At 34.7% G+C, this 27,348-nt stretch overlaps 2 protein-coding genes and 1 pseudogene across 2 annotated transcripts; 2 read left to right on the top strand and 1 right to left on the bottom strand.

Annotated features, from left to right (window-relative positions):
- LOC125856263 (uncharacterized) overlaps positions 1–7,833 on the bottom strand; it is an 11,194-nt pseudogene extending 3,361 nt beyond the window's left edge.
- A 9,359-nt stretch (positions 7,834–17,192) lies between these two features.
- LOC125856252 (putative receptor-like protein kinase At3g47110) lies at positions 17,193–19,132 on the top strand. Its single transcript, XM_049535785.1, has 3 exons — positions 17,193–17,866; positions 17,984–18,890; positions 18,953–19,132. The coding sequence occupies exons 1-3, from the start codon at positions 17,193–17,195 to the stop codon at positions 19,130–19,132; spliced, it is 1,761 nt and encodes a 586-aa protein (XP_049391742.1).
- A 174-nt stretch (positions 19,133–19,306) lies between these two features.
- On the top strand, positions 19,307–20,935 carry LOC125865532 (putative receptor-like protein kinase At3g47110). Its single transcript, XM_049545733.1, has 3 exons — positions 19,307–19,584; positions 20,072–20,480; positions 20,816–20,935. The coding sequence occupies exons 1-2, from the start codon at positions 19,497–19,499 to the stop codon at positions 20,272–20,274; spliced, it is 291 nt and encodes a 96-aa protein (XP_049401690.1). The 5' UTR covers positions 19,307–19,496; the 3' UTR covers positions 20,275–20,480; positions 20,816–20,935.
- The last annotated feature ends 6,413 nt before the right edge of the window (positions 20,936–27,348 follow it).

The following is a 27,348-nucleotide window of genomic DNA, read 5'->3' as shown; positions in this document are numbered from 1 at the left end:
TATTCATTTTGAAAATGAAACTCAACTCTCCTCATCATCATACTCATACTCATTTACTCAAGTCTTTAAACAAATTATAAATAATTGTAAAAGACTTCTTAAAATAGGGTTCATGCCGAATTATGGACGTGAACGACTCAATTCAAGGGTTTCAATAACCATATATAGAACTCAATACTCGAAACTCATTAACTCCAGAATTTGAGGACTCTATGATACTACTCATCTCATGAATGCTCGACTCATAAAGTTCATGCGGAATTATGGGCATGACTGACTCAACTCAAGGACCTCCATGTATAACATATGGTAATCCATAATTATGAAATATAGTTTCAAAAAGTATTAGGAATTCAATACTCAAGAACTTAGAACTCGAAGATACTACTCTTTCTCAAAGATACTCAATTTATTGAGTTCGTGCGGAATTATGGGCATGAACGACTCGACTCAGGGATCTCAATAATAATGTAAACTCATGAATACATTCTTCTCATTCTCGTACTCAAGTACTCAAGTCTTAAAACAAGTTTTAAAACATTGTAAAAGACTTCTCAAAATGATTCGAAAGAACTCTCAAGACTTTTCTCTTAACTCTACCTTGAATTTGAATTATGAATTAAAGGGTCATGATTCATGTTATGAAGGATTTATCTATGTTTAAATGTATTTTAGAGTAGTTAGAATCAGAAGGGAGTGAAGGTACACTTTAAGAGGACTTGGACGGAGCAATCGACGGAAAAAGAGTGGGGACAGGCGACCCTGGCGCACTGTTGGCGCGGGGCACCAGCCCCTAAACTTCAGAGACTCAAATGTGGCACCCCAGCCCCCTTGGCGCATCGGGGACGCGTCGCCTCTGCCCCTCTCCAAATCCTTCTGACGAATTTTCTTCTTCGATTTTTGGCCCTAATTCGCCTAGAATCGAATGATTTCTTTCTAATTCACTTAGATTCCCTAACATTCATTTCAAGAACTCATCAAACTCATCACTAACGATTTAAGAACGAAACTCAAGAAACTCATCACGAACTCAAATCATTCAACCTCAAGAACGATATTACAAATTTAAAATCACATGATTGGCATGTGGGTGAACGAACCCAACAATATGAGAGCTTATATACCTCTCAGGATCGAATCCTTGGAGAAAACCCATCGAAGATTGCAAGAATCTTAATCGTTCTTCCTTTTGTCCTCTTTTCCTCTTCTTCAACTCCTCTAAAAACCCTAAGCATAATTGAGGAATAACTAAAACTGACTCCAATCAGTTTAGACCCCTAAAAGGCTAACAAAACGAGCTAGGCTAGTAGGGTAAGTAAAAGACCACAATACCCCTCATTAATTCGGGTAACTTTCCTTAACTAGACAGGCTGAACTCAAATGGGCATATCTCCCTCATCTGAACTCAAAATTTAGCAAACTCAATGTGTTGGAAAGAAGATTCAAAGACCTTCCCTTTGATATCTTATGGGCATCTAACTCATATTGTGCTAAAAGTTGGTCATTTGAAGTTGACCCAAAACTTAAAAGAACTTATGAATGACTTGAATGAATTTTATTTAGTTCTTTTTGGAACTCAAGGTGTTACATCTAGTGACCTTAGCACTTAAGAAAATTTAAATTCCGCGGTAAAAATCTTACTCACAATGAAGAATGGTTCAAGTCTTAGCTCAAAAAACTTTCGGGGTGTTACATTATCTCCCACTTGGAATCATTCGTCCTCGAATGATGGTTGGACTGGGTATGGAACATCATTTCCTCTAGCTCATGAACTTGCCTACTAACACAGGCTGGACTAATTCATACCAAGAGTCGGGACCTTCTATAGCACTTAAATCAAGAACAATGTTGTTATGAACATAGTCACGCTCTCTCTAAAGTTACCTAATCTGAAACAAAGGAAGTCTGGGTATAAGGTAAGAATAGAAATACCATGCCTTGGGGTAATATGACTTCTAGCTGTTAAGCTTAGCAACACTCCTCAACTACGCTATTCTTTCCTTATTGATGTACCTCATTGGTTTTGACGTCCATAGCCCCCACAAGGGTACATGACCTCTCTTACCAAGGCCTAGTCTACTGACATGCTCTTACTATATTCAAGCTTAACCCAAATCCTAAGGTTCGGGTTATACACCTTTCTATAGGGAATTTCATCCCAAGAGTATTACTCTTTACCACCATATTTAATCAACATTGGACTCATATAAAGAACCACCTTATGTTTAACAACACCACATTCAAGCTTAGTACTCTAACAATTCCATGGACTCCTACTAACCAACTCCTTAAGAAGTTCTCATTCTCTCATTATCTCTGCCATACCAACTAGAATTTCCCGCATTACTACTCGGAACCAACTAAGGACTCTCATTTAAATATTCCTCATAGTAAAACCTCATCCTCATCTTCCTCCTCACTTATATCCTTATATGGAATTATCACACCATCATTATCACGATACGATCATTAAACTTCTCTAACTAACATCACTCCACTACTAAAAGGGCCTCTGAAAAGATATCACACATACTCTTTTGAACTTATTACTATTTTATTCTCAACACTTAACTTGATTTCTCATCATATCATCTCCCCCTTAGGTCTAAGGCTGACACTCGAAAGTTATGGACCTATTCCATCATCTAAAAACTGGTCTACATCCCCCTTTTACTCTACACTCGGGAAAAGTTTATCTCATGACTACCGAACTCTCCATAAGAAGGTACTAAGACCTCTTTCTAAGATGTTTCTCTTGACCTCAATTGGGATTTCGTCTGGCCACATACCACCTCAAGTGTACCTCTTACTGCTCTACCTTCATTCCTCTCCTCTATGGATCATAATACCACATTTTCATTGCAGGTACCACTTTGATCTCCTCACCTATTTCAGGTCAAACCTGCTAGATCAGATCTCAAAACAAATTCCATCGCCCTCACGTTGCCATCTTTTGACCACGACACTTATCTCAAATTCAAGCATAGTGTCTAGTACTAAGAACATATATCAATATGATTGCTCACACCTTATACTACTTGTGACTACTAGAAAAGTCAAGAAACAATCATCCACTAAGATCTCATGACAAGTAGGAAATCTTTAGCTCTTCGTCTACCCTCTATTCTAGTTACAAATATACTCTATCTCATCTTGACTAGTAACTATTCCTCTACCCTCTATCATGAACTCTCTACAACATTATTATTCCTTATTCTACTCATAAAGGAACTCATCTCTTATAACTGAGTGGGTGCGTGATTTAAATAACATAATATGTCCCATCACTATCTTCCTTTCATAGATTTCTATACCTCTGCATGTTTTTCTCTAACTTAAGGGCACTATTTACTACTACTGCTCATAATTTCGTAATTCATACTGTCTCTTAAGGTGAAAATATTACCCAAGCTCTAAAACACACTTTCTCATAAGGGTCTCATCTGAATAAGGTTTAGAGAAAAGAGTACATCTCGATTTCATCTCAAACGCACGATTCATATGAATATGAGTGCATTCTTTCAAAAATCAATAATTAACTCTCTCACAGGCTCCTCTCAAGCCTCTCTAAAGTCTCATGACTTTCTTAAGATTTTTTCTAAAAGCAACGCATCGATAAAGGACTGAATTTGCTTTTCAGCCACCTCTAGTATGAGGGGTAGTCAAATGGATATGTGAACGCACGAGTTAGAATAAGTCTCTATGACATAGTTCTATTTCACGATTAAGAGTATGAAAGAAGCTAAGGGAAACTTTTCTTACATGTCTATAGTCCCTCGTTTATAGAAGTGGGGCCCTCACAACCATAAACAAGACCCTAGTGACACGGCTTCATAGACACCCTAAGACACTTGAACTCTATGCTCTGATACCAAGTTTTTCACACCCCGAGCCTACACCCTGGATGTAAATGGCATACAAAAACCATTGTTGGTTCCCAAGCGAACCCTTGGCCTGGCTCCTTACTCAGCGGAAGACTTACTCAAGCAAAATGAAAAATCATAATGCAAAAATAACTTTAAAAACTTAATTTAAACTCAACTCCAATAATCGTCTGAAAATAATTTAACAAGTATTAGTTAAATACCTCATGGACTCAAAACATTACAACAACAAAGGAAATAATGATAGACTCCTCGACCTTTAAACTATCTATGAAGCCTCTACTATTACAGAAGGATTATCGGGACAAGACCCACGACATCCTAAATAACTGAAAGTAAAAAATGGAACCCTCCAGAAGCAAGGAGGCTCACCATAGCTAACTGGAACTACAAGTAACATCAACGAAGCTCTTGTTGATGACCTTTAATACCTGTATCTGCATCATAAAAGATGTATGCCAAAAGGCGTCAGTACAAGGAAAGTACGAGTATGTAAGGAGAATTTTAAAGCATAAACATAAGCTTGAACTTATAGAAAAAAAATATTTACCTCTTCTCAAACTCACTTAGCTCAACTCAAACTCTCTTCAAGAATAGGATACTCAACTCAAGATACTCAATGATAAAGCAACAATAAAATATGCAATATATGAAAACCTGTAAAACAATAGATAGAAACTCAATTGTATGTAAAATACAATAATAACTCATTTGTATGTAAAAATACAATAATAACTCTTATTTTGGGGGATTCTCTAATCGACAACCACCACTATGAGCTATGGGATGATACAACGTCTCGCCCACTCTTCCAGAACTGTCCTATACCTTGTCGGGGTATAGAACTCCTCAACTAAGTGGATCCACTAAGCTATGCTTAAAAAACATCAAGGATTCATCTAAAAAGTATGATCTTTTTCTACCCACGATGGATACATGGTTTATGAGGACTATTACTTATCTGAACTCGTCCCCATATCGGTGCTTAATCCTACTCCCAAAATATAACTTATGTCATATGTTTAAAAACATTTCCTCATCCTCAAACTTTGAGATTATTAATCAAAAGATTTCTCTTAAAAGACATACTACCCAAACTCCTCATGAACTCATTTGGAAATCGATGTTTCCCCTCATTTTAAATGTAAAAATATTTATTCTTGGGAATACTTAGTTCTCATATATTCATTTTGAAAAATGAAACTCAACTCTCCTCATCCTAATACTCATTTACTCAAGTCTTTAAACAAATTATAAATAATTATAAAAGACTTCTCAAAATAGGGTTCATGCTGAATTATAGACGTGAACGACTCAATTCAAGGGTTTCAATAACCATATATAGAACTCAATATTTGAAACTCATAACTCCAGAAATCATGGACTCTATGATACTACTCATCTCATGAATGCTCCACTCATAGGGTTCATGCGGAATTATGGTCACGATCGACTCAACTCAAGGACCTCCACGTATAACACATGGTAATCCATAATTATGAAATATAGTTTCAAAAATGATTAGGAACTTAATACTCAAGAACTTAGAACTCGAAAATACTACTCCTCTCAAAGAAACTCAATTTATGGAGTTCATGCGAAATTACGGGCATTAACGACTCGACTCAAAGATCTCAACAATAATGTAAACTCATGAATACATTCTTCTCATTCTCATACTCAAGTACTCAATTGTTAAAACAAGTTTTAAAATATAGTAAAAGACTTCTCAAAATGACTCGAAAGAATTCTCAAGACCTTTCTCTTAACTCTACCTTGAATTTGCATTATGAATTCAAGGGTTATGATTCATGTTATGAAGGATTTCTCAATGTTTAATTGTAGTTTAGAGTAGTTAGAATCATAAGGGAGTGAAGGTACACTTTAAGAGGACTCAGACGGAAAAAACGACGGAAAAAACGTGGGGGCAGGTGACCCTGGCACACTGCTAGCGCAGGGCTCCAGCCCCTAGACCTTAGAGACTCAAATGTGGTGCACTGCTAGCGCGCCGCACCAACCCCCTTGGTGGATTGGGGATGCGCCACCCCAACCCCCTTGGCGCATCGGGGGTGCGTCACCCAAGCCCCTCCCTAGAACATTTTGACAAATTTTCTTCTTCCATTTTTTGCCCTAATTCACCTAGAATCGAATGGTTTCTTCTCAACTTTCTTAGATTTGAATACCCAACATAAGTAAATGAAAATATACTCAAAAACAACCCTCAAACTCCTTACATTCATCTCAAGAACTCATCAATAACGATTTAAGAATGAAACTCATCAAGAACTCAAATCATTCAACCTCAAGAATAAAATTACGGATTTAAAATTACATGATTGGCATGTGGGTGAACGAACCCAACACTATGAGAGTTTACATACCTCTTAGGATCGAATCCTTGGCGAAAACCCCTCGAAGATTGCAAGAATCTTGATCGTTCTTCCTTTTCTCTTCTTTTCCTCTTCTTGAACTCCTCTCAAAACCCTAAGCATAATTTAGGAATAACTAAAACTGATTTCAATCAGTTTAGACCCCTAAAAGGTTAATAAAACGAGCTAGGCTAGTGGGGTATGGAAAAGACCAAAACACCCCTCATTAATTCGGGTAACTTTCCTTAACTGGATAAGCTAAACTCAAATGGGCATATCTCCCTCATACTAACTCAAAATTTAGAAAACTTAGTGGCGTTGGAAAGAGGATTCAAAGACCTTTCATTTGATATCTTATGGGCCATCTAACTCATACTGTGCTAAAAGTTATGGTCGTTTGAAGTTGATCCAAAACTTAAAAGAACTTATGAATGACTTGAATGAATTCTCTTTAGTTCTTTTTGGAACTCAAGGTTTTACATCTAATGACCTTAAAACTTAAGAAAATTTAAATTATTCTGTAAAAATTGTACTCACAACGAAGAATGGTTCAAAGCTTAGCTCAAAAAATTTCTAGGTGTTACAAACCTTCGTCTAGCCCAAGATCTTTAACTAAGATCGAAAGATTCAGTTAAGGAAGTGGAAGCTAGAAAGGAGAAATTGTTTATGGAATAAGACTCTTGAATTGTCTTTGTTTTGGTTGTTCTTGGGTTTTTCGGTTACATACAAATGACTAAGGCCTCCCCTATTTATACTTGTGTGGGATGGTTCTAGATATTACAAGATCTAGAATATTCTATCTTTTACTACAAATATCTAACTATCTAGAATATCTAGATAATTCTTCAAGGCAACTTCTCTAGAATATCTAGATATTTCTTTAAGATAATTATTTTAGATACTACACTATACTATTCTAGAAACTATAATAGATAAATCTATTATATTCCAAAAATCAACTCTTTCATTTTTTACACTCCTACTTGAAGTAATTTTTGGAGACTACCCTGCACTTGTTGTGGAAGAAATCAAACGAAACTTTGAGCCATGCTTTGGTGATCAACAGTTTCTTTTAGACTCCTCTTGCTTCTTCAAATGATAAAGATTCTTCATCGTGAATTGATCCATGTAGATTATCTCCTTGTTGAGTTTTCAGACTCCCCCTTTCTCTTAACTTTTCGACAATTATATTATCCAGAGAAATACTATCAATTTCCTGTGAAGTCTCAACACCAACATATGATCCACTGCCATATTCTCTTATCATCTCCTCGATAGATTTTTTGGAAGCTTTAGAACTTTCAAAAATCATATTGTTTGTCTTTGAGATTTCAATAACAGTTTCTCCTCTATTTGATCTCTACTTTCTCCATCTCTGAGTCATTAGTTGATCTTGATATTGCATATGATTGACCATATAATTTTGTTTCCAATACATCTTCCCCAATGCTTTCTTTGTAAAGTTCGCCACTAGCACATGTAGTTTTAGATATTGCCTGTTCAAGATCTTCTTCTTTGATTTCTTCAATAGAAGATACCCTGTCACCACTAGGAACATCCTCAAAAATTTCTTGTTTCATGCCGACAACATCAGTATCTTGCTTCTCCACGTGATCGACTATATTATATTCTAGATTCTCGGTCTAGTCTCTTCAAGATTGATGGAAATCATGGCATCTATTGATCGAGTCTCAGTTACTAAACACTTTCTCCACTCTTCTTATTCTTCAACAACTTTTTGAGCCATATTGCTCTCCTTGGCTAGACAATATCTTTTTATGTGCCCTACTTTACCACAACGATAACATCTAAGAGGCTTTTACCATAATAGTTAGAAAGCTCTTCTTTCTCTCCAGGTGAGCGTGAGCCACCTGAGGATCGAAAGTGTGGTATATGTCTTGTTTTTCCTTTAAAGTTCCTCTTGTTGGCTACAAGTGTATTTTCTTCTCCTTCTTTGATAAATACACTAGCCAACTGCTTGGCAAGTAGTTCTTGTGACGACAACAAATTTTCAAACTCCTCCAGTTAAGCACATCCTTGAATCGACGTCACAAATGGAATATATTCAGGTTTCAAACCATGAATGATGATTCTTCTCATTCGTGCTTTAGAAATAGCCTCTATCGGATTCAACAAAGATATCTCGTAACATAAGTTCTTAATATTAAAAAAAAACTCGGTGATAGAAAGGTTACATTGAGTGGTGTTAGCTAATTCATTCTCCAATATCTGCAGTCGAGCTTCATTCTTCTTGTTGAACAAACGATCGAGGGTCCTCCATATTTCATGAGTTTATTTACACTTTAAAATATGGTCGAATAAACCAGAGGAGATTGTCCTCTTCAGAATGAACTCCACCTTCGCATTAATTTGCTTCCACTTCTTGTACGCACTGCTATTTTTCGGTCCGTCATCAAGAGGATTTGTGTTACTCCCGTTAACAACATTTCGCAAATTCTCGCCCACAAGGTATGATTCCATACATGTCTTCCATACCTTGTAATTGGACTAATTCAACAACTCCATCCCTAGTCCATTAACACATCGCTAAAATCCATCTACACAAACTAGTTGAATCTACTACCAACCCAATCTTGAAATAAACTCACAAGCCAATATACGACTATGGCTCTGATACCATATAGAGAATAGCACAAGAAAAGTATAATCGAGGAACCTTCTGCTAGCCCAAGATCATTAACTAAGATTGAAAGATTCAACTAAGGAAGAGGAAGCAAAAAAGGAGAACTTATTTATGGAAGAAGACTCTTGAATTGTCTTTGTTTTGGTTGTTCTTGGGGTTTTGGGTTACATACAAATGACTAATGCCACCCCTATTTATACTTGTGTGGGATGGTTCTAGATATTACAACATCTAGACTATTCTATCTTTTACTACAAATACTAACTATCTAGAATATCTAGATATTTCTTCAAGGCAACTTCTCTAGATTATCTAGATATTTCTATAAGATAATTATTCTAGATACTACACTAGACTATTCGAAAAACAATACTAGAAAAATCTATGATATTGCAAAAATCAACTTTATCATTTTTCACAAATGGGGCATACGCATGCGAATACGAATTAGTCAGACTACAATACAAATATTGAATATCGTACATGAAAACAAAACAATAGATAATTGCATTTACAATTACTGGCACTCGAACATATCACAAATTTTATCTAGATGTAATTTTATCCAGAAAATAAATAAGAGATACTTCAAGATTTCGAAATGATGGTAGATTTGATAGTAATTAATAACATAGCTATATATATAGTAAATATATGTGAATTATCTTTTTTTTTCCTAAAAAATCCTCCAGGTATAATTGTATAAGATTCAATTTATTCTTCTTCTTCTCCTTGTTTTTTCCATCTTAAAATGGATTCACCACAAGTCATGATGTCTTTGGCAATCATTGAAGAAAAAAAGAGTGATGAACCAAGAAATTTCAGCAAGATTAATTCAGCCAGCTACTATGGAGATTGGGGAATTGATGAACATATTAATGCAATAAATTCAATTTTCCAAAGAAAAACAAGAAACCTTGAGGAAGGATAAAAAGAAAGAAATTAAAGAAAGCAAAAAGTAGTGAAACTTGTTATATAAATTTATGAAATTGTAAGGCAAATTGTTAGTCATAAATTATTTCTCTAGTAAGTTAAAAGATGCATTTATTTTTCTTATAAATGGATAGGTTCCTAGTTAATTTTCTCTTTAATTTTGAAATTATATATGGTCATAGGTAACAATTGATATTTGATATGTTATTGAGAACAAGTTGATTATTTATTCAATATTACTATCATTGTTGAGGTTTAGATAAACAATCAGTGTTACGCTTTGTGAATTGTGAACACTCCTAATTTAAATCACACAACAAAACAAGTAGTCAAAAGTAAATTTGAAAGAAGAATATTGAAAATTAGTGGATATTTTAGAACAAATTTCAAAAGGAATTGAAAGAAAAAAAAGAAAGGAGGAAGATGTTAATTCTTTCTCAAATAAGTCAGTTTCAAATTATATTATATACATAAGTCAGTTCATATTCATATTTCTATCAATTTGTAGCTATTATACTTCACAAATTTATCAAATTCATGTGTTAATATATCATATAATAAAGAAATTATAAACAAAAATATTTGTATTTGTGATTCTCAAATAATTTGATAAATGAATTCATTTTTGATATCCTATGAGTTTTATTTGGTAAACTCATAGATGTTTGTAATTTGTATAAAATTGATTTAGGGAGTGATGCAGTAGTACCTTCTATAGGCAAAAGAAAAAGGGTTATTTTATTTTATTGGTAGATTTATCTTTGTTCTTTTTATTTTTTTAGTTTTCTTTTATTTTTGTAACTTGTGTGTTTTTATTGGACACCTATATTGAAGTTCATAATATATCTTTTAAGTGATTTACATTTACCAATTAACTCAAATATATATTGTTTAAAATTTATTTTATTTTCATAAAAAAAGAGGGTACAATAAATTTAAATAGCTTTTTACAACCGCGCGAAGCGCATACAAATTCACTAGTTTAAAATAAAAAGGAATTAAAGTTTTATGATCCACATTTACTCAATTAATTTTGGCCTGAGTAAGTTTTGAGATATATATATATATTTAGAGAGAGAGAGATAGAAGGTGATGTGACACCTCTTAATAGTCTTCATTCATTATGTAGTATCTTTTTTCTCCTTTTTTTTAAAGACATTTTCTCACTTTATTGCATTGTTTGGATTAGTTTTTTGCTACAAATTAATTATCTATTAAATGCCAATTAAATATAGAAATCAAATGCAATAAATTCCAATTAAATCTGAACCCGCATAATCGCATCCCCTTCATGCTAAATTAAATCTTTTTGTAACAAAATTATATTATAAGTACAATAAAGGAAAACACTTAATACTCATTCAATTTTAGTTACTCAATATATGTATTATTTCTTTTCATATAGTGTAACTATTTCATTTAGTCATTTCATAACATTTTACTTTTTCCATTTCATAGCTTCCTTCTCAATTCTTCTTATTTTATTTATTATTTCTTTTTACTTTCAATTATTGATGTTTTTGTCATAATTATTGATTTTATATATATATATATATTGATGCCTAATTTTTATTTATTAGGAAGTTGGAGGTCCGTGAAGACCTATTAAATGGTGTGCATTGCGTTGGAGGGTCAAACGTCAATATTTTCAAGTTCAAATAAGGCACAAATCGAGAAATTGGGATTTTTTAAATCATTTTCGTGTGTTATAGTCCATGGATTTTGGTGATAGATGGTTTTTTTTATCGGAACTTTTTGTAGGCGTCCGTGACAACCTATTAAATGACGTGTGTTGGTTCAGCGGGGCAAACGTTGAAATTTTCAAGTTCAAATGAGACCCATATTGGGAAATAAGGATTTTATATTTTTCTTGTGTTGTAGTTCATTGATTTTGGGTGATATGTGTGCCCGACGGTTTTTTGGACGAATTTTTTTTGAGCGTCTGTGATAACCTATTAAATGACGTGCATTGTTTCAGAGGGGAAAACGTCGGTATTTCAAGCTCAACAAGGCACGGACGAGGAAATACGCATTTTTCCATTTTTCGTGTGTTTATAGTCTATGGGTTTTGGGTGATATGTGCATCCGACAGTTTTTTGGCTGAAATATTTTGTGGGCGTCCGTGACGACCTATTAAATGGCATGTGTTGGTTTGAAGGGTAAATAATCGGTATTTTCAAGTTCAAACGAGGCCCGAACGGAAAGTAGTGATTTTTTCATTTTTCGTGTGTCATGGTCTATGAATTTCTTGTGATATGTGCGCATGGTGATTTTTGGCCGAACTTTTTTGTGGGCGTCCATGATGACCTATAAAATGTCATGCGTTGGTTCGGAGGGGAAAACTTTGGTATTGTCAAGTTCAAATGATGCCAGAACAGGAAATAGAGATTTTTCCATTTTTCATGTGTTATAGTCCATGGATTTTGGGTGATATGTGCCCCAAATGGATTTTTGGCGGAAATTTTTGTGAATGTCCGTGACGACCTATTAAATGAAGTGCATTGGTTCGAAGGGGAAAACGTTGGTATATTAAATTTCAACAGAGGCCTAAAATAGGAAATTGAGATTTTTCTATTTTTCATGTGTTGTAGTCTATGAATGTTGGGTAATATGTGCGCCAGATGGTTTTTTGGCCGAAATTTTTTGTGGTCGTCTGTGATGACCTATTAAATGGTGTGTGTTGGTCAGAGGGGTAAACAGTTGTATTTTCAAGTTCAATTGAGGCCCGAAACAGAAAATTGGGATTTTTCCATTTTTTTTCGTGCGTTATAGTTTATGAATTTTGTGTGATATATATGTGCATCCGACGATTTTTTGGTGGTATTTTTTGTAGGAGTCTGTGATGACCTATTAAATAGCGTGCGTTAGATTAGAGGGTCTAACGTCAATATTTCAAGTTCAAACGAGGGCCAAAATTGGAAATAAGATTTTTTCCATTTTTCATGTGTTATAGTCCATGGATTGTGTGATATATGTGCCCGACGGTTTTTTTTGGCTAATTTTTTTATGGGCATCCGTGATGACCTATAAAATGGTGTGCATTGATTCAAAGGGGCAAACGTCGGCATTTTCAAGTTCAAACGAGGTCTAGAATAGGAAATATAGATTTTTCATTTTTCGTGTGTTATAATCCATGAATTTTGGGTGATATGTGCACATGGTGGTTTTTGGCCGAAATTTTTTATGGGTGACGACCTATTAAATGGCGTGTGTTGGTTCAGAGAGGCAAACATCAGTATTTTCAAGTTCAAATGAGGCCCAGAATGGAAAATTGTGATTTTTCCATTTTTCATGTGGAATTTCGGGTGATGTACGACATAAGGTTTTTTGGCTGAAACTTTTTGTGGGCGTTCGTGATGACCTATTAATGGCGTGCATTGATTAGGAGAAGAAAACACTGATATTTTCAAGTTCAAACAAAGCCCAGAACGGAATATTGGGATTTTTCCATTTTTTTGTGTGTTATAGTCTATGAATTTTGTGTGATATTTGTGTCCAATGGTTTTCTGGTCGAAAATTTTCTTGGGCATCTGTGATGACCTATTAAATGGTGTGCATTAGTTCGGAGGAACAAATGTCGGTATTTTTAAGTTCAAACAACGTCCAGAATGGGAAATATAGATTTTTCCATTTTTCTTGTTTTATAGTTCATGAATTTTGAGTGATATGCATGCCTTACGGTTTTCTTATCGAAATTTTTTGTGGGCATCCATGACAATATTTTAAATGGCGCGTGTTGGTTTGGAGGGGTAAATGTCGATATTCACATTTGCATTACCCTAGTATTTCAAATTCAAAATTCATTTTGTTTCATCGCATTTTTACCAAAAAAAAAGAAAAACAATTTTCTGCAAAACTAGGGCTAATTTAAAATTGACTAGTTAAAAGACATTTTTTAGAAAATCGGCTCAATCAATCCACCTTACGGTAGTTTGAACGCATATATCTTGAAAAATACCCGAAATGAAAAAAAAAATCACATGAAACAGACATTTGAGGCCAAAATTATGAACATTTGAAATTTCACCAATTTACAACTTTCCACTCCTTAATTTTTATGACCTGTAATTGGATCCATAAAAATCCAACCAAAAATAATATTTCGAAAGTTGGTTTTATGAGTCTTATCTACTAATTGTAAATAGTGTTCGTAGTTGTCAGACAATTTTTTTTTACTGGGCTAGTCTCTAGTAAATTGGTCATAACAATTTACTCTAAACTCTCACTGATACAAATCTGGTGGTGTTAGAAAGAAAACTCATAGACCTAAAGTTGGATAGGTCATGGGACACTCAATATATTATGTATTAAAAGATATGGTAGTATATAGGCAATCATTGATTACATTATTTATTAGGCTTTTTGGCCAAAATTTTTCGTGGAGGTCTATGAAGACCTATTAAATGGTGCTCGTTGGTTTAGAGGGGAAAACGTCGATATTTTCAAGTTCAAACAAAGCCCAAAACAGGAAATATGAATTTTTCCTTTTTTGTGTGTAGTCCATGAATTTTGGGTGATCTATGCGTCCAACAGTTTTTCGCCGAAATTATTTGTGGGCGTCTGTGACGACCAATAAAATTGTGTGGGTTGGTTCAGAGGGGCAAACATCGGTATTTTCAAGTTCAAACGAGGTTCGAAATGGAAAATAGGGATTTTTCCATTTTTCGTGTGTTATAGTCCATGAATTTTGGGTGATTTGTGCGCCCGACAATTTTTTGTGGGTGTTTGTGACAACCTAATAAATGGGTGTGTTGCTCCGGAGGGGCAAACTTCAGTACTTTCAAGTTCAAACAAGGCACGAACCGGAAAATAAGAATTTTTCCATTTATCGTGTGTTATAGTTCATGAATTTTTGGTGATATGTACGCCCACCGGTTTTTGGCCGAAATTTTTTGTGAGCGTCTGTGACGACCTATTAAATGGTATGTGTTGGTTCAAAGAGGAAAACGTCGGTACTTGCAAGCTCAAACGAGGCTCAGAATGGGAAATAGTTATTTTTTCATTTTTCGTGTATTATAGTCCATGAATTTTGTGTGATATGTGCGCCCGATAATTTTTTAGCTGTAATTTTTTGTAGGCATCTGTGATGACCTATTAAATGGCCTGCATTGCCTCGGAGGGGCAAACGTCGATATTTTCAAATTTAAACGAGTCCTAGAACGGAAAATAGGGATTTTTCAGTTTTTCGAATGACACATCAACAAGGCTGACACAACCTGATTCTGATATCATTTATCTTTGTGGAATTCTTCAGCTGCAATGATTTGCGCCACCAGGGCCGACTCTTTGCTTTGTTGAATAAGGCATTGGCCTTAGGCCCCCAATTTTATGGGGCCTCAATTTTCTTACCAACAATAAATTAAATAAATTATGTGTTAATTTTTTTATTAAAAAAATTGATTATTTATAATAAATATTATATTCTTTTAAAAAATTATTTTATTCTTTTCAACCCCATTCAAATAGAAGAAATATTTAAAAAATTTATTTATTTTCTTATACCCTCTATACTAATACTCACATTATTTTATTCTCTTAACTCCCTTTACACTTACTTCTTTAAATTTTTGATAAGTTAGAGTAATACTTTGTCAAAAATATGAATCAATAGTCGAAAAGTGTTGAACGAAGTGAATTGTAAATTTTTTCTATTATTCTTAGATTTTCAAGCATTACAACAAGCATAGTAAAATGTGGGGTATACCAAACTATCAACTTCTTGAGTCAAATTTTATGGTTCTAACTCTATCTTTATTTGAAATTTGTCAACTTATTACTTATAGAACCATTAACAATTCATATAATGATTGTCAAAGTAAAAAGATGTTTTTCAACGTTGAATTGATAAAATCTTATCTAAAACTAATAATTGAAAAAGAAATCAAATAAATCATTTATTAAAAAAATATATTAAGTAATACTTTGCACTTAAAAATGTAAGAAAAATTAATTTTTAAATAAATGCATATAAAGTTTATTTAGATTTTAGGCCTCTAGTTGAGATTTCAGTCTAGATCTTTGATTGCGTTGAGTCGTCCATATGCGCCACTACGATTGAATGACTCTAATACCATGTTAAGAAACTCCATTAATGGGAGCTGAAAGAAGATATACAGTGATTAGAGTCGTATTTATAGACATCACAGTGATTAGAGTCCACCGACTCTTTCTAATCTATCATTAACTAACTAACAACTAAGCTTAACTAACTAACTAATACATATAGTTTGTTAAATTAACCACCAATGTTTAAAATCTTTGTGTTGCTAATATAAAGATTTCAAATTTAATTAGAGTTAAAGTTTCGTGTATCTCTATATTATAGAATAGGAGAAGCAAAAGTAACTTCCATGATTTTTTAATTACTAATAACTACTCGAAATTGTTGTCATTTTTTTTTTCTTTTATCATAAGTTAAATTGCTCCTCTCGAAGATGGTAAGTATATATTTTTTCTTTTAAGTGACAAATGTGTATGTGTAAAACACATCTTATATTTATAAGTTAATGTAAATATCTGATGCGTGTAAGTATTTACCTTACCATGTATGTCTTAATTTGGTGGTGAAAATTTACTTTTTTTCCCACCCCACTTAACACTTTCCTCCTATATTCTCTATCCTACTGATCTTCTCAGCCAACAAATCCAAATTTTCAGTCACAATTCAGAAAGGTCCAATTTGTGTGTTTCCAAGTAAAAAAGGTTGTTACTAGAGATATTAGTAATGTTGTACTATTCATTTTTTTTTTATCACTTTGTACCAGACCTGACATAAAAATTAATGAATATTGTCTTATTTACTGTCTTTGTACCTTCCTTCTCTCAATTATACACTATCTATGTTACGCAAGGCACCAATTGGATTAGTCACAAGATTTCACTTTCTCCATTTTATAAATTGGGATAATACAACTGGACACTCCATTTGTGAGAGAATCAAAGGGCAAAAGGAAGAAAAAGAATTAGATTCTTGATTAGACAAGTCTCAATTCTCTGTCTTTCTCTATTTATATGACATGGATTGTTAATGCAACCATATCTTCAACTAATTATACATAAACTATTGAGAGTTTGAGTTTTCTATCTAAACTATCACTCAATGGTTAGCGAAACACAACAAGACGTCTAGACCAAATATTTGTCTAGAAATGCTTCTAGGCACATTTGTCCATAAAATCTTCGTTCAACTGACATATATAACAACTCTATTTGCTTCATTGGCTGCAGAAATAGATGTCAAGTGAATAAATAGAGTACAAAGGATAAAAAGAAGAAAAGAAAGTATTTTTCACACCAAAAAGCACAGAATAAACCTCATTGTCTGTAAGAACTATGCTTTTTTCTCTACATTTCAAGATTACAATGTCATATCTCATTACCCTCCTTTCATTCATGTTCAATATCTCACATGCCTTGAAGTTACATAGTGGTAATGAAACTGATATGCAAGCCTTACTTGCCTTCAAAGAAGGGATAATTCAAGATCCTTATGGTATTTTTACTTCATGGAATAATTCATTCCATTTTTGCAGCTGGAAAGGTGTCACCTGTGGCCATCTTCATCAAAGATTGACTAAACTGCACTTAACATCACTTGACTTAGTAGGTACTTTGTCACCTTACATAGGAAATCTTACTTTTCTTACTAGTCACAACCTTGAGCTCAACAATTTACATGGAAAAATCCCACCACAGGTTGGTGGTTTGTTTAGGCTTCAGCATCTTAGTTTGACTAATAACTCATTTTCTGGAGAGATACCGATAAATCTTTCTTGTTGTTCGAATCTTGTTGCACTTCATTTTGGTTGGAATCAATTGTCTGGAAAGATTCCATTTGAGCTTGGTTCATTGCAAAAGCTTGAGAGATTGCAAGTTCATAACAACAACCTCAATGGACCGAGACCGGAAAAATTAGGTAATCTTTCCACAATCAAATCACTTTCGTTATCAGTTAACAATTTGGAAGGAAGTATTCCTAGTTCTCTTAGCCAATTGAAGACATTGAATGTTCTTGGTTTGGGTATAAATAAGTTCTGGTATGGTACCTGCTGCAATTTTTAATCTTTCATCTCTTGAGATATTCAAAGTTTGTTATAATCAGTTATATGGAACTTTGCCATTAGACTTTGGGTTAAGTTTTCCTAAGTTGAAAGTTCTAAGGATCCGTTTACTGGACCCCTTCCAAAGTCATTAACTAATGCTTCCAATCTAGTTGAACTTGATGCATATGGTAGTAATTTCACTGGAAAAGTGTCGATTGACTTCGGGGGGTTATCGGATCTTTGGTGGCTGATTCTTGCATCAAATTCCATTGGAACAGGAGATGTTGATGACTTGAGTTTTTTCAATTCTTTGAGTAGATGCAGAAATCTGAAAGTTCTGGATTTGAGTGATTGCAAATTTGGAGCTGTTCTACCTGATTCTATTGCAAATTTATCAACGACTCTTATGTCACTTAGATTGGGAGGTAATCAACTATTTGGTAGTATTCATTCAGGAATACGTAATCTTGTTAACTTGACTGAATTGCAATTGCAAAAGAATGATTTTTCTGGTAGCATTCCTGAAGTCATTGGCAATCTTCGTAGGCTTCAGTTAGTGGACTTGTCCAAAAACAAGTTTTCAGGTAGTATATCATCGTCTATGTCTAACATGACTCGATTATATTCACTACATTTGGAAAAGAATGAGTTAACTGGTAATATTCCCCTTAGTTTTGGCGATTTCTGGTACTTGCAAGATATAGACCTTTCTCAGAATCATCTAAGTGGTAGCATACCAGATGGAGTTATGAGTTTGTCTACCTTAACAAATTCTCTTAATCTTGCTGACAATCAATTGTCCGGTTCGCTATCAGTTGAAATTGGAGCTCTCAATAATCTTGGAAGATTGGATATTTCTAATAACATGTTGTCTGGGCAAATTCCTAATAGCATAGGGAGGTGTGTAGCATTGGAAAGCCTTGTTTTAGCTGGCAACTTCTTTGAAGGTATAATTCCTTCATCCCTTAGTTCTTTGAAAGGTCTCGAAGAATTGGATTTTCTCGCAACAATTTATCTGGTCAGATTCCAACATCTCTTCAGCTCATTTCCTTGAAAAAAGTGAACTTGTCTTTCAACCAGTTTGAGGGTCAGTTGCCAACTGAAGGTGTTTTCAGAAATGCAACTGCAATATCCGTATCAGGGAATAAGAAACTTTGTGGGGGTATACCGGAACTGGAGTTGCCAATATGTCCGAACACTGACCCTGAGGAAAGAGATAAGTCCAGAAGCATTAAGCTAATGATCCCTCTTCTTTCTTGACTTGTTGCACTTGTTTTCATCATGTCTTTAGTCATAAACATTCGGTTAAAAAAGGCAAGGGGAGAGCCTTCTTTAAAATCTTCACCGGTTACTTATGAGAGCCTATATAGAGCGACAAATGGATTCTCTTCGACTAGTGATTTTGAGGGTAATCCGTTTATAGCTTTAGTTTACGAATACATGCCTAATGGGAGCTTAGAAAGTTGGCTGATCCTCAACTAATGAGGTGAGGATTCTAGGTCTAGTTGAAAGACTAAGCATTTCTATTGATGTGGCATGTGCACTGGAATATCTGTATCACCGTTGCCACAATCCGATTGTGTACTGTGATCTGAAGCCGGACAACATTCTTCTCGACAGCGACATGACTGCCCATGTAGCTTATTTTGGATTAACAATGTTTTTCTCAGAATCCATGAGCAAATATAGTTCAATTGGATATGCTGTACCAGGTAACATAGTTGATAGTCCCTTATCTTTGAATTTAGACTCAAAGGCATCCTTGTTCGGAGCACTAACAGTCCTCCATGTTTTTAGTAATGCTGAAGTTTTAGTCCATCCTCAAACTTGTCTTTATTTTTTCTTGAGATTGAGAGTTTCATCACATTAGATTTCACGTGCAATGATGCTTGGACTGGTTGTACAGAACAAGGAGCACGTACCCTTCTTCACACCTTCTCTCTCATGGAGTTATTGTTTCTAAACATTCCATACACTAAATTGTCGACAAAACCAACGTTTAAAAATAGACAGAAGTTTAGGGGAAGACCAAAATTGTACCAATATTGCAAACATGGGGACTGAAAATTCTCCATGTGAAAAAACAAGGATGACTTTGAGTCTTAGCCCAAAGATAAGGGACTATTTTGGGTCTTTTCGCGTGTCTTCTTGAGAGAGTTTTCATATTGATTTTACATGTTTTCTTTCCTATTTGGGCAGAGTACAGCATGGGAGGTAAGGCTTCCGCATTTGGTGATGTTTACAGCTATGGGATCCTTTTGCTTGAGATGTTTACTGGAAAGAGACCTACTGACAGCATGTTCAAAAATGGACGGACTCTTCACAGTTTTGCTAAGACGGCTTTACTTGATGAAATAGTAGATCCCATGCTTCTACCTAGCAATAGCAGAGAAAGACAATAGGCCGAGGAAGAAGGAGTACTTATCAATCAAGATGATACTAGTATAAAACAAGCGCAGGAATGCTTAGTCTCGATAATACAGATTGGAGTTGCATGTTCAGCTGAATCCCCGAGAGAAAGGATGGATATCGGGGATGTTGTCAAGGAACTTCAACTAATTAGAGACATTCTCCTTGCTTTTCATGCAATTCACAGCTCAACCAGCGGGTAAACTTGTTCTACTAGCTTTGTTCTCAATTGTGATTTATAAACCTGAGAGTTCATTGCTATATAAAGAAAATTTTGAGATGCTTAAAACAACATTTAGAGTTACATCTGCATAAAACGGACTATAAAATCTGCTAGCAAAAGTTAAATAGCTTACACACAGTTCCTTTGCTAGATATTGAGAAACTAGTTTCTAGACACATGTGTTACACGTGTGTCCATGTAAATTCTTGTAGATCCATTAGACCGATAAAAGTTCTATGAAGACATGCACGTGTGTCCTATGTAAATATTCTTCTTCTTGTTGATCGTTGTCTTTCTTTCCTCGGTTTCAGGAGCTTGAGGTTCGAAGGGTCTTCCAGTCGTTCTGTTACTAGTAACTGGCAAAATTTCACATCATTTCGTCTGCCTTGATATTTTTGGTGAAAAACTCGAGATGTCGATGCATACTTGTACAATAATTTGTTCATTTGGCCTAATGCTGGTTAGTTTAGTTGAGCTTAAGCAAATATAATTGGGATTGTTTACGTATGATGTTATGACTTGGAAAGGGTCATCAATGATTCGACTTTAGCGAAATACATGCACAACCCCTTTAGCTCGCCTCAAAGTTTTATTTTGGCACTCCAACTTAGTTTTGTTCTATTTTAACCCTCCAACTCCATTATCCATGTAATATTTAAACAGAAAAAAATATAATTGGGATTGTTTATGTATGATGTTATGACTTGGAAAGGGTCATCAATGATTCGACTTTAGCGAAATACATGCACAACCCCTTTAGCTCGCCTCAAAGTTTTATTTTGGCACTTCAACTTAGTTTTGTTCTATTTTAACCCTCCAACTCCATTATCCATCTAATATAAGTGTTCAATGCATGTTACACAAACATTTAAAGGGTAAAAAAGAAATTAACTAACGCCACATGTTTTGTTTAAACTTTAGCAGTGAATGTAATGTTTTTACGGAGAAGGGCCTAAAATACCCCTCAAGTATTTGAATTGGTACAAAATTACCCTCCATCCACCTATCGGCCTTAAAATATGCTTGTTGTCCATATTTTGGCTCAAAAATACTCTTATGTCTAACGGATCATACTCATAGGTGGATGGAGGGCAATATTGTACCAAATCTCATTGCTTAAGGGCATTTTATGCCCTTTTCCGTTAAAATAATTTGAAATTACTTAATATATAAACTCACATGATTGACTTTATTTTGAATTTCATAGTAGATTAAAATTAAAAAGAGGTTAGGCATCTACTCTCTACCCCCCCCCCCCCCCCACACACACACTTCTTATCTCTTTAATTTTTTTTTCTATTTGGATCTTTTCCACCATTTTAAAATTTATTTTTTTCAATTTATGACAAACAAGAGAGAAAAAAGGAGGAAAATAACGATGCATTCATATAAAAATAATTGGTTCAATAAAAGATGACTTGATTAAGCAAATATGTATGAATATTGCGTTTTTCTTTTGTGCGTACCCAAAATTCAAAATAAAAGAATAAAAATAATTATTTCACTTATCCCCAACCTCATGCCACCATAGAAATAATACAAATCATATATATATATATAGGAAAACCTTATGGCTACCTACGTGGCCCCACCACAAACCAGAAAACCCTTTTAGTTTAATATATTTCCAAAAGTGCCCTTCCCCTCTACAAGAAAAACGCGCACATCAAACCCCACTTCAACCCAAACGCTGTGGCGTTCTTTTGCCAGCCAACTATTACGCCGCCTCATGAACGATGTGGCTGTTTTGAACTGACGCCACTATTCTTCGTCTCCACACTACACTCTATAAACACTGCGTCTCCTGCTCCTGTTCACCAACCTCCACTCTCTTCCGCCTTCTTCTGCGCCCTTACAACATTGTTCGTATGAGTATTAACACAGTCCTCACTGATCAGGAATTATTGTTTTCCTTAAGAAAAATTACTATACTCGTCTCTTTTACTTAAAAACACAACGATTGCTACCTTTAACCCTCTTAATATCCCTTTCTTTTTTGTCACTCCGCACAATTTTGCCATTTTTTCGCTTCTCTCTTGCAGAACATATGGATTGATGGGCAGACTACAACCAATACAAAACAGAGCACCACTACATATAAATTACTTTGACTGAATCTTTTTCAACAAATACAAACCAACAACTCCAAAGATTAGATGGGGAACCAAATTGATTAATTAGAGTAAGAGTATCTGAGTATAAATTTTTTTACAGTTGCAATGCCCCAAGAAAGTTCTCCATCGCCTTCAACTACACTGAAAGTCAAAATATGTTTCAATTTTTGTTGATGATTCCGCACAAGGTAAATTTCTTTTTTCCAATGTTCAGAATATACGTAAATGCGCCAACACTAGGTTATTTACCTTTAACATTTGTTGGTAGATTGTGTGAAATGTAACTACAATAAAATGTACCTAGAGCAGGGGAACACAATTTCGAAATTGTGTTCACGGACTTTGAAGTTGTAAATTAGGCCACACAAAAATCATCAGGACATCGAGGTATTACGCCTTCAATTCCACACACCCTTTGGTATACTTCTTCCTCATGATTTTTTTCCATTTACCTTTCCTTCAACTTCTTGTGTTTTAGATAACATTCAAATTGACTTTTTCCGCTTTAGATAACATTCAAGTCCTCATTGTTGTTTAAAAAAATGCTTCAACGTTACATAACACTTTATCTTTCCAGATATATTGTTCTTCAAAGTTTATTGTATTTTGCCTTTGAAGTATAATGTGTCATTTGTATTCAGTATTTGTGGTTTCTAATTAATTTTAGGCTGAGTGTAGTGATGAAATTTGTATGGTAACAAATACACATAGAAACTAATCTATTTTTTTTAAAAAAATAAAAATTGTTATTCTAGAAATGAACAAGAGTTCTCTTTTAACTCATTGCCCGGCACTCAACACCGAAAGGCAGCCACTCAAAACAGAAATGCCACGGTAATACTGAAACGGCTCCACTCAAAACAGAAACAGTGTCTTCACAGCATCTTCCTCAGCATCCGCTTTGTCAAACCCTTTTGACCCCTCACGTCCTATCTTTGAAGTTGATCCCAACTCCGCTAGAAATACTTACGCCCTGTTCAGTTCTGAATCCATGTCTTCAAACCTATATAACAAACCAGTCCGAAATTATACCCTCCTGATTTCTCTTGCCCCGCCATAAAAGTTGTTCACCACGCCGCCAGAATTTCCTATAAACTCTCCATGTCTTTTTATTTACCAATCTAATCTATTGTTTACAACAGTTCTCACACTTTTCTAAGGAACTAAGCTGCTTGGAAATTGTATGAACTCTCCAGGTTTTTAAAGTTACCATCTGATCTATTGGTCTGTACAATTCTCACGCCCCGTCTACAGAATGATGCCACAATTGAATTTTCACGCCTGCCTAAGGAACTAAATTTTCACACATGCCTAAGGAACTAAGCTGCTTGAAACTTCTATACCAATCTTAACTCTCCAGGTTTCACGCCCTCTCTTAGGAATGATGCCATATGAAATTCCTAATCCAGGTGTTTTGATTCAGTAGTCTAATCTACTGCTTCCGACAATTCTCGGTCCATTTCTAAGGAAGTCCCCACTTGAAATTTCAATAACTCTTCAGGCATCTTGATTTACCAATCTAAACTCTCCGGATATTTTGATATTGCTTCCAACAATTCTCAGGCCCTTCCTAAGGAATGATACGGTGTTAAATTCTTATAAACTCTCCATGTATTTTGCTTCACCAACACTAGAAAAAAGACTTTTTAATCATTTAATGTTGCAGGTACTGATCCACATGTTACACAATACAAGAAGTTGTGCCACATGCAATAGGTGAAGGTAAGAATGCAATAGGCAACTGAGTAAATCCACTGATTGATATATTAAAGTTGGCTTCCTGATGAGTTGGACGTCGGGTTGCTGGCTTTAATTGCTGATTTCTTGCCCAAAATACTGTCGCACGTGAAGTTGAAAGGACATACTAGAAAGACAAACAAAGGCCTACATTAGTAGCACGGTCAGCTCAAGGAACATGGTAACAAAGGTATAGTTCAATACTGTGAGAAATATAGGAAAAGAATATTATTGAATTGTGTTATTGCTTACATTATTACATTGAGATCTTATTTATAGACCCTAGAATACAATCTTTTACCAAGTAGGATACTATTTAGTATTCCTATTTCTATTTCTATTACTATTCCTATTCTAATAGGATTGTATAAACTTATTCCTATTCTAATGGGATTGTATAAATATATTCCTATTTTAATAGGATTTGTATAAACTATGCAAATCAAATCTGAGGAGTCACTGAAAAGACACATGATGCTATGCAACTCAGATATGAGAAAATAGTTCAGAAAAATCCACGGTACTACACAAATTAAATATGAAAAGTAGTCTGGAGAAATGTACGGTGCTACGCAAATCAAATATGCAGAAAAAAGGTAGTCACCGGAAGGATGGCACGGTGCTACACAAATTATATATGAAAAAGTAGTCACTGGAATGATGGCACAGTGCTACACAAATTAAATATGAAAAAGTAGTCACCAGAATGATGACACGGTGCTACAAAAATTAAATATGAAAAAGTAGTCACCAGAATGATGGCACGATGCTACACAAATTAGATATAAGAAAGTAGTCACCAGAATAATGGCACGGTGCTACACAAATTAGATGTGGGAAAATAGTCACCAGAAAGATACACGGTGATCCAACTTTTGCTAACATAATTGTTGGCCAGACGGGCGGCATATATGAGTAATAGCCGCCCGCCGGGAGCGGAAGCTCTTAGATTTTCTACCAAGATCGTAGAGGCTCTGATACCATGTGAGAAATATAGCAAAAGAATATTATTGAATTGTGTTGTTGTTTACATTATTACATTGAGATCCTATTTATAGACCCTAGAGTACAATCCTTTACCAAGTAGGATACTATTTAGTATTCCTATTTCTATTTCTATTACTATTCCTATTCTAATAGGATTGTATAAATCTATTCTTATTCTAATAGGATTGTATAAACATATTCTTATTTTAATAGGATTGTATAAACCTATTCCTATTCTAACAAATACAATGCGAGATTAATGCTTTGAGCAGAGATATACCGGCGGCTTCCGAACTTGCGGTGTTCTCCCGATTGAACCTGTAAGCCTGATTTATTGGTGGAACAGGAGTAGATATCATAAAGAGGTCGTTGAAAAATTAAATATTCACCAGTGAGGTATTAAAAGGAAATAACAAGTTAATGAGCAGCTAAATAGTTGGTTTTTTATAACCCATATGCCTTTCCATGTACACATATTGTAGCTATAATTTAACCTTTGACTGCTCCTAATTTTCTTTTATTTCATCAGAAGGGACATAAATGATGTGAATTAAGCTATGTTAGGTATCCTTTGTCGGTTATGTGACTATCAGCTATTACCTGGTGGCAAGTTATATTGAGAAGTATATATGGAATATCTTGATCAGATTGATTTCTTCGCGTGAATTTGTTCAGGATTGACATACTTTGTATACGTTGGGTGCTTGTAAAACGTGGGAACATTGAGGTTGACACTAATTGGAGAAGGACAAGGAAGATAACATGAAAACAAATGAAAGGTGACGAAATAGTGGTTGCCATATACTAGAAGTGCTGAACAATGTGGAACCTCAAAATTAAAATGCATAGCCACGTTGGAACTACCCCAAGTAATAGCAAGTGAGGAATGAGATAGGACTTGAAAGCCAAGAACGCACTAAACAATTATCAGGCACTGGGCCAAATTGGCGTCATGCGGCCAGGTATAAAACTTATCCATCCTCAAGCGATTTCGTACACTTTGTCAATGAATCATAAGTGCAGGTGCAAATAACGTTGCCCTGTTTCTTTTCTTTATCTGACTATTTGTCATATTTTTTGAAAAACTTTCTACTTTGCAGGGCTTACCTAGAGCAAGTGGAATTCATCGGCTAGAGTAATCAAATACATTCTCAACTGGAATTTACTATCAGTAGTTCCTTCAGTCGTTAGATAAAAAAATGCATACAGTACAAGTAGTTTCTTGATTAGATGTTTTTTTACGATAAGAAAACAGAGTTCATCAGCTTATCACGGTAAGACGTTAATGCAGTCTTTCTGAAATTAGTAATATCACATCTTCGTGTGAGTGTTTATATGGTCAGATTTATGTAATTTCCCAGTTGGGAAGTTCAAATTGGAGTGTTCGCGGACACCATGCCACGGGGAACTCTTATCCCCCTTAAATCTGGTGCTACAATGAGTTTATGAATGAGTTTTTTGGGCAAAAAAATTAATCTTGGTTGCCCCAAATCTAGCAATGTAGTATGATAAAGTTTAAGGATGCATTCAATAACACAATTGTCATTACTATGAAAACTTAGTAGTAAAATGATTTCCACTCTTTCAAAACGAATGGGCTAGCTTACAAGTTGACGTAACTGAGAAAATAATAAATTAACTATTTAAATAATTATTTAGTTGCCTATTCTTGTGCTAGATTGTGTGAACTTAGTATCGGATCCATCTATTAAGACAATATTTGTTGATTATCTTTATTATTAGAATTCCAGATGAATGTAATGTGATAAGTACCCCTCCCTTCTAACCTTTAAGGTTGTGAGTTCGAGTCACTAAGGTAACAAATATGTGGGAGCTCATGCCGGAGGGGTAGTAAAAAAATGTAATATGATCGTATTCCTTTGGCTTACTGAAGGGACTTATTAAAATTAAAGGCAAGGAATTTTGACGAATATTAACTCTAATGAGTAAACTTTTATAATGATAATGAAATAGATTGTGTGCAGATGGCTAAAGGCATGGGATAA

Source organism: Solanum stenotomum, chromosome 1 (assembly GCF_019186545.1).
Source record: "Solanum stenotomum isolate F172 chromosome 1, ASM1918654v1, whole genome shotgun sequence".
NCBI lineage: Eukaryota > Viridiplantae > Streptophyta > Magnoliopsida > Solanales > Solanaceae > Solanum > Solanum stenotomum.
Note: the sequence above shows the minus strand (reverse complement) of the source record. Positions and strands in the feature narration are given on the sequence as shown.

Excerpts from the sequence above, each read along its gene's own strand:
- LOC125856252 (XM_049535785.1), top strand. The coding sequence starts at position 17,193 with ATGTCATATCTCATTACCCTCCTTTCATTCATGTTCAATATCTCACAT. Across the intron at positions 17,867-17,983 it reads TTGGGTATAAATAAGTTCTG|TTCTAAGGATCCGTTTACTG; the intron begins GTATGGTACCTG and ends CTAAGTTGAAAG. Across the intron at positions 18,891-18,952 it reads TTCTCGCAACAATTTATCTG|TTTGAGGGTCAGTTGCCAAC; the intron begins GTCAGATTCCAA and ends TCTTTCAACCAG.
- LOC125865532 (XM_049545733.1), top strand. The coding sequence starts at position 19,497 with ATGACTGCCCATGTAGCTTATTTTGGATTAACAATGTTTTTCTCAGAA. Across the intron at positions 19,585-20,071 it reads AATTGGATATGCTGTACCAG|AGTACAGCATGGGAGGTAAG; the intron begins GTAACATAGTTG and ends CTATTTGGGCAG.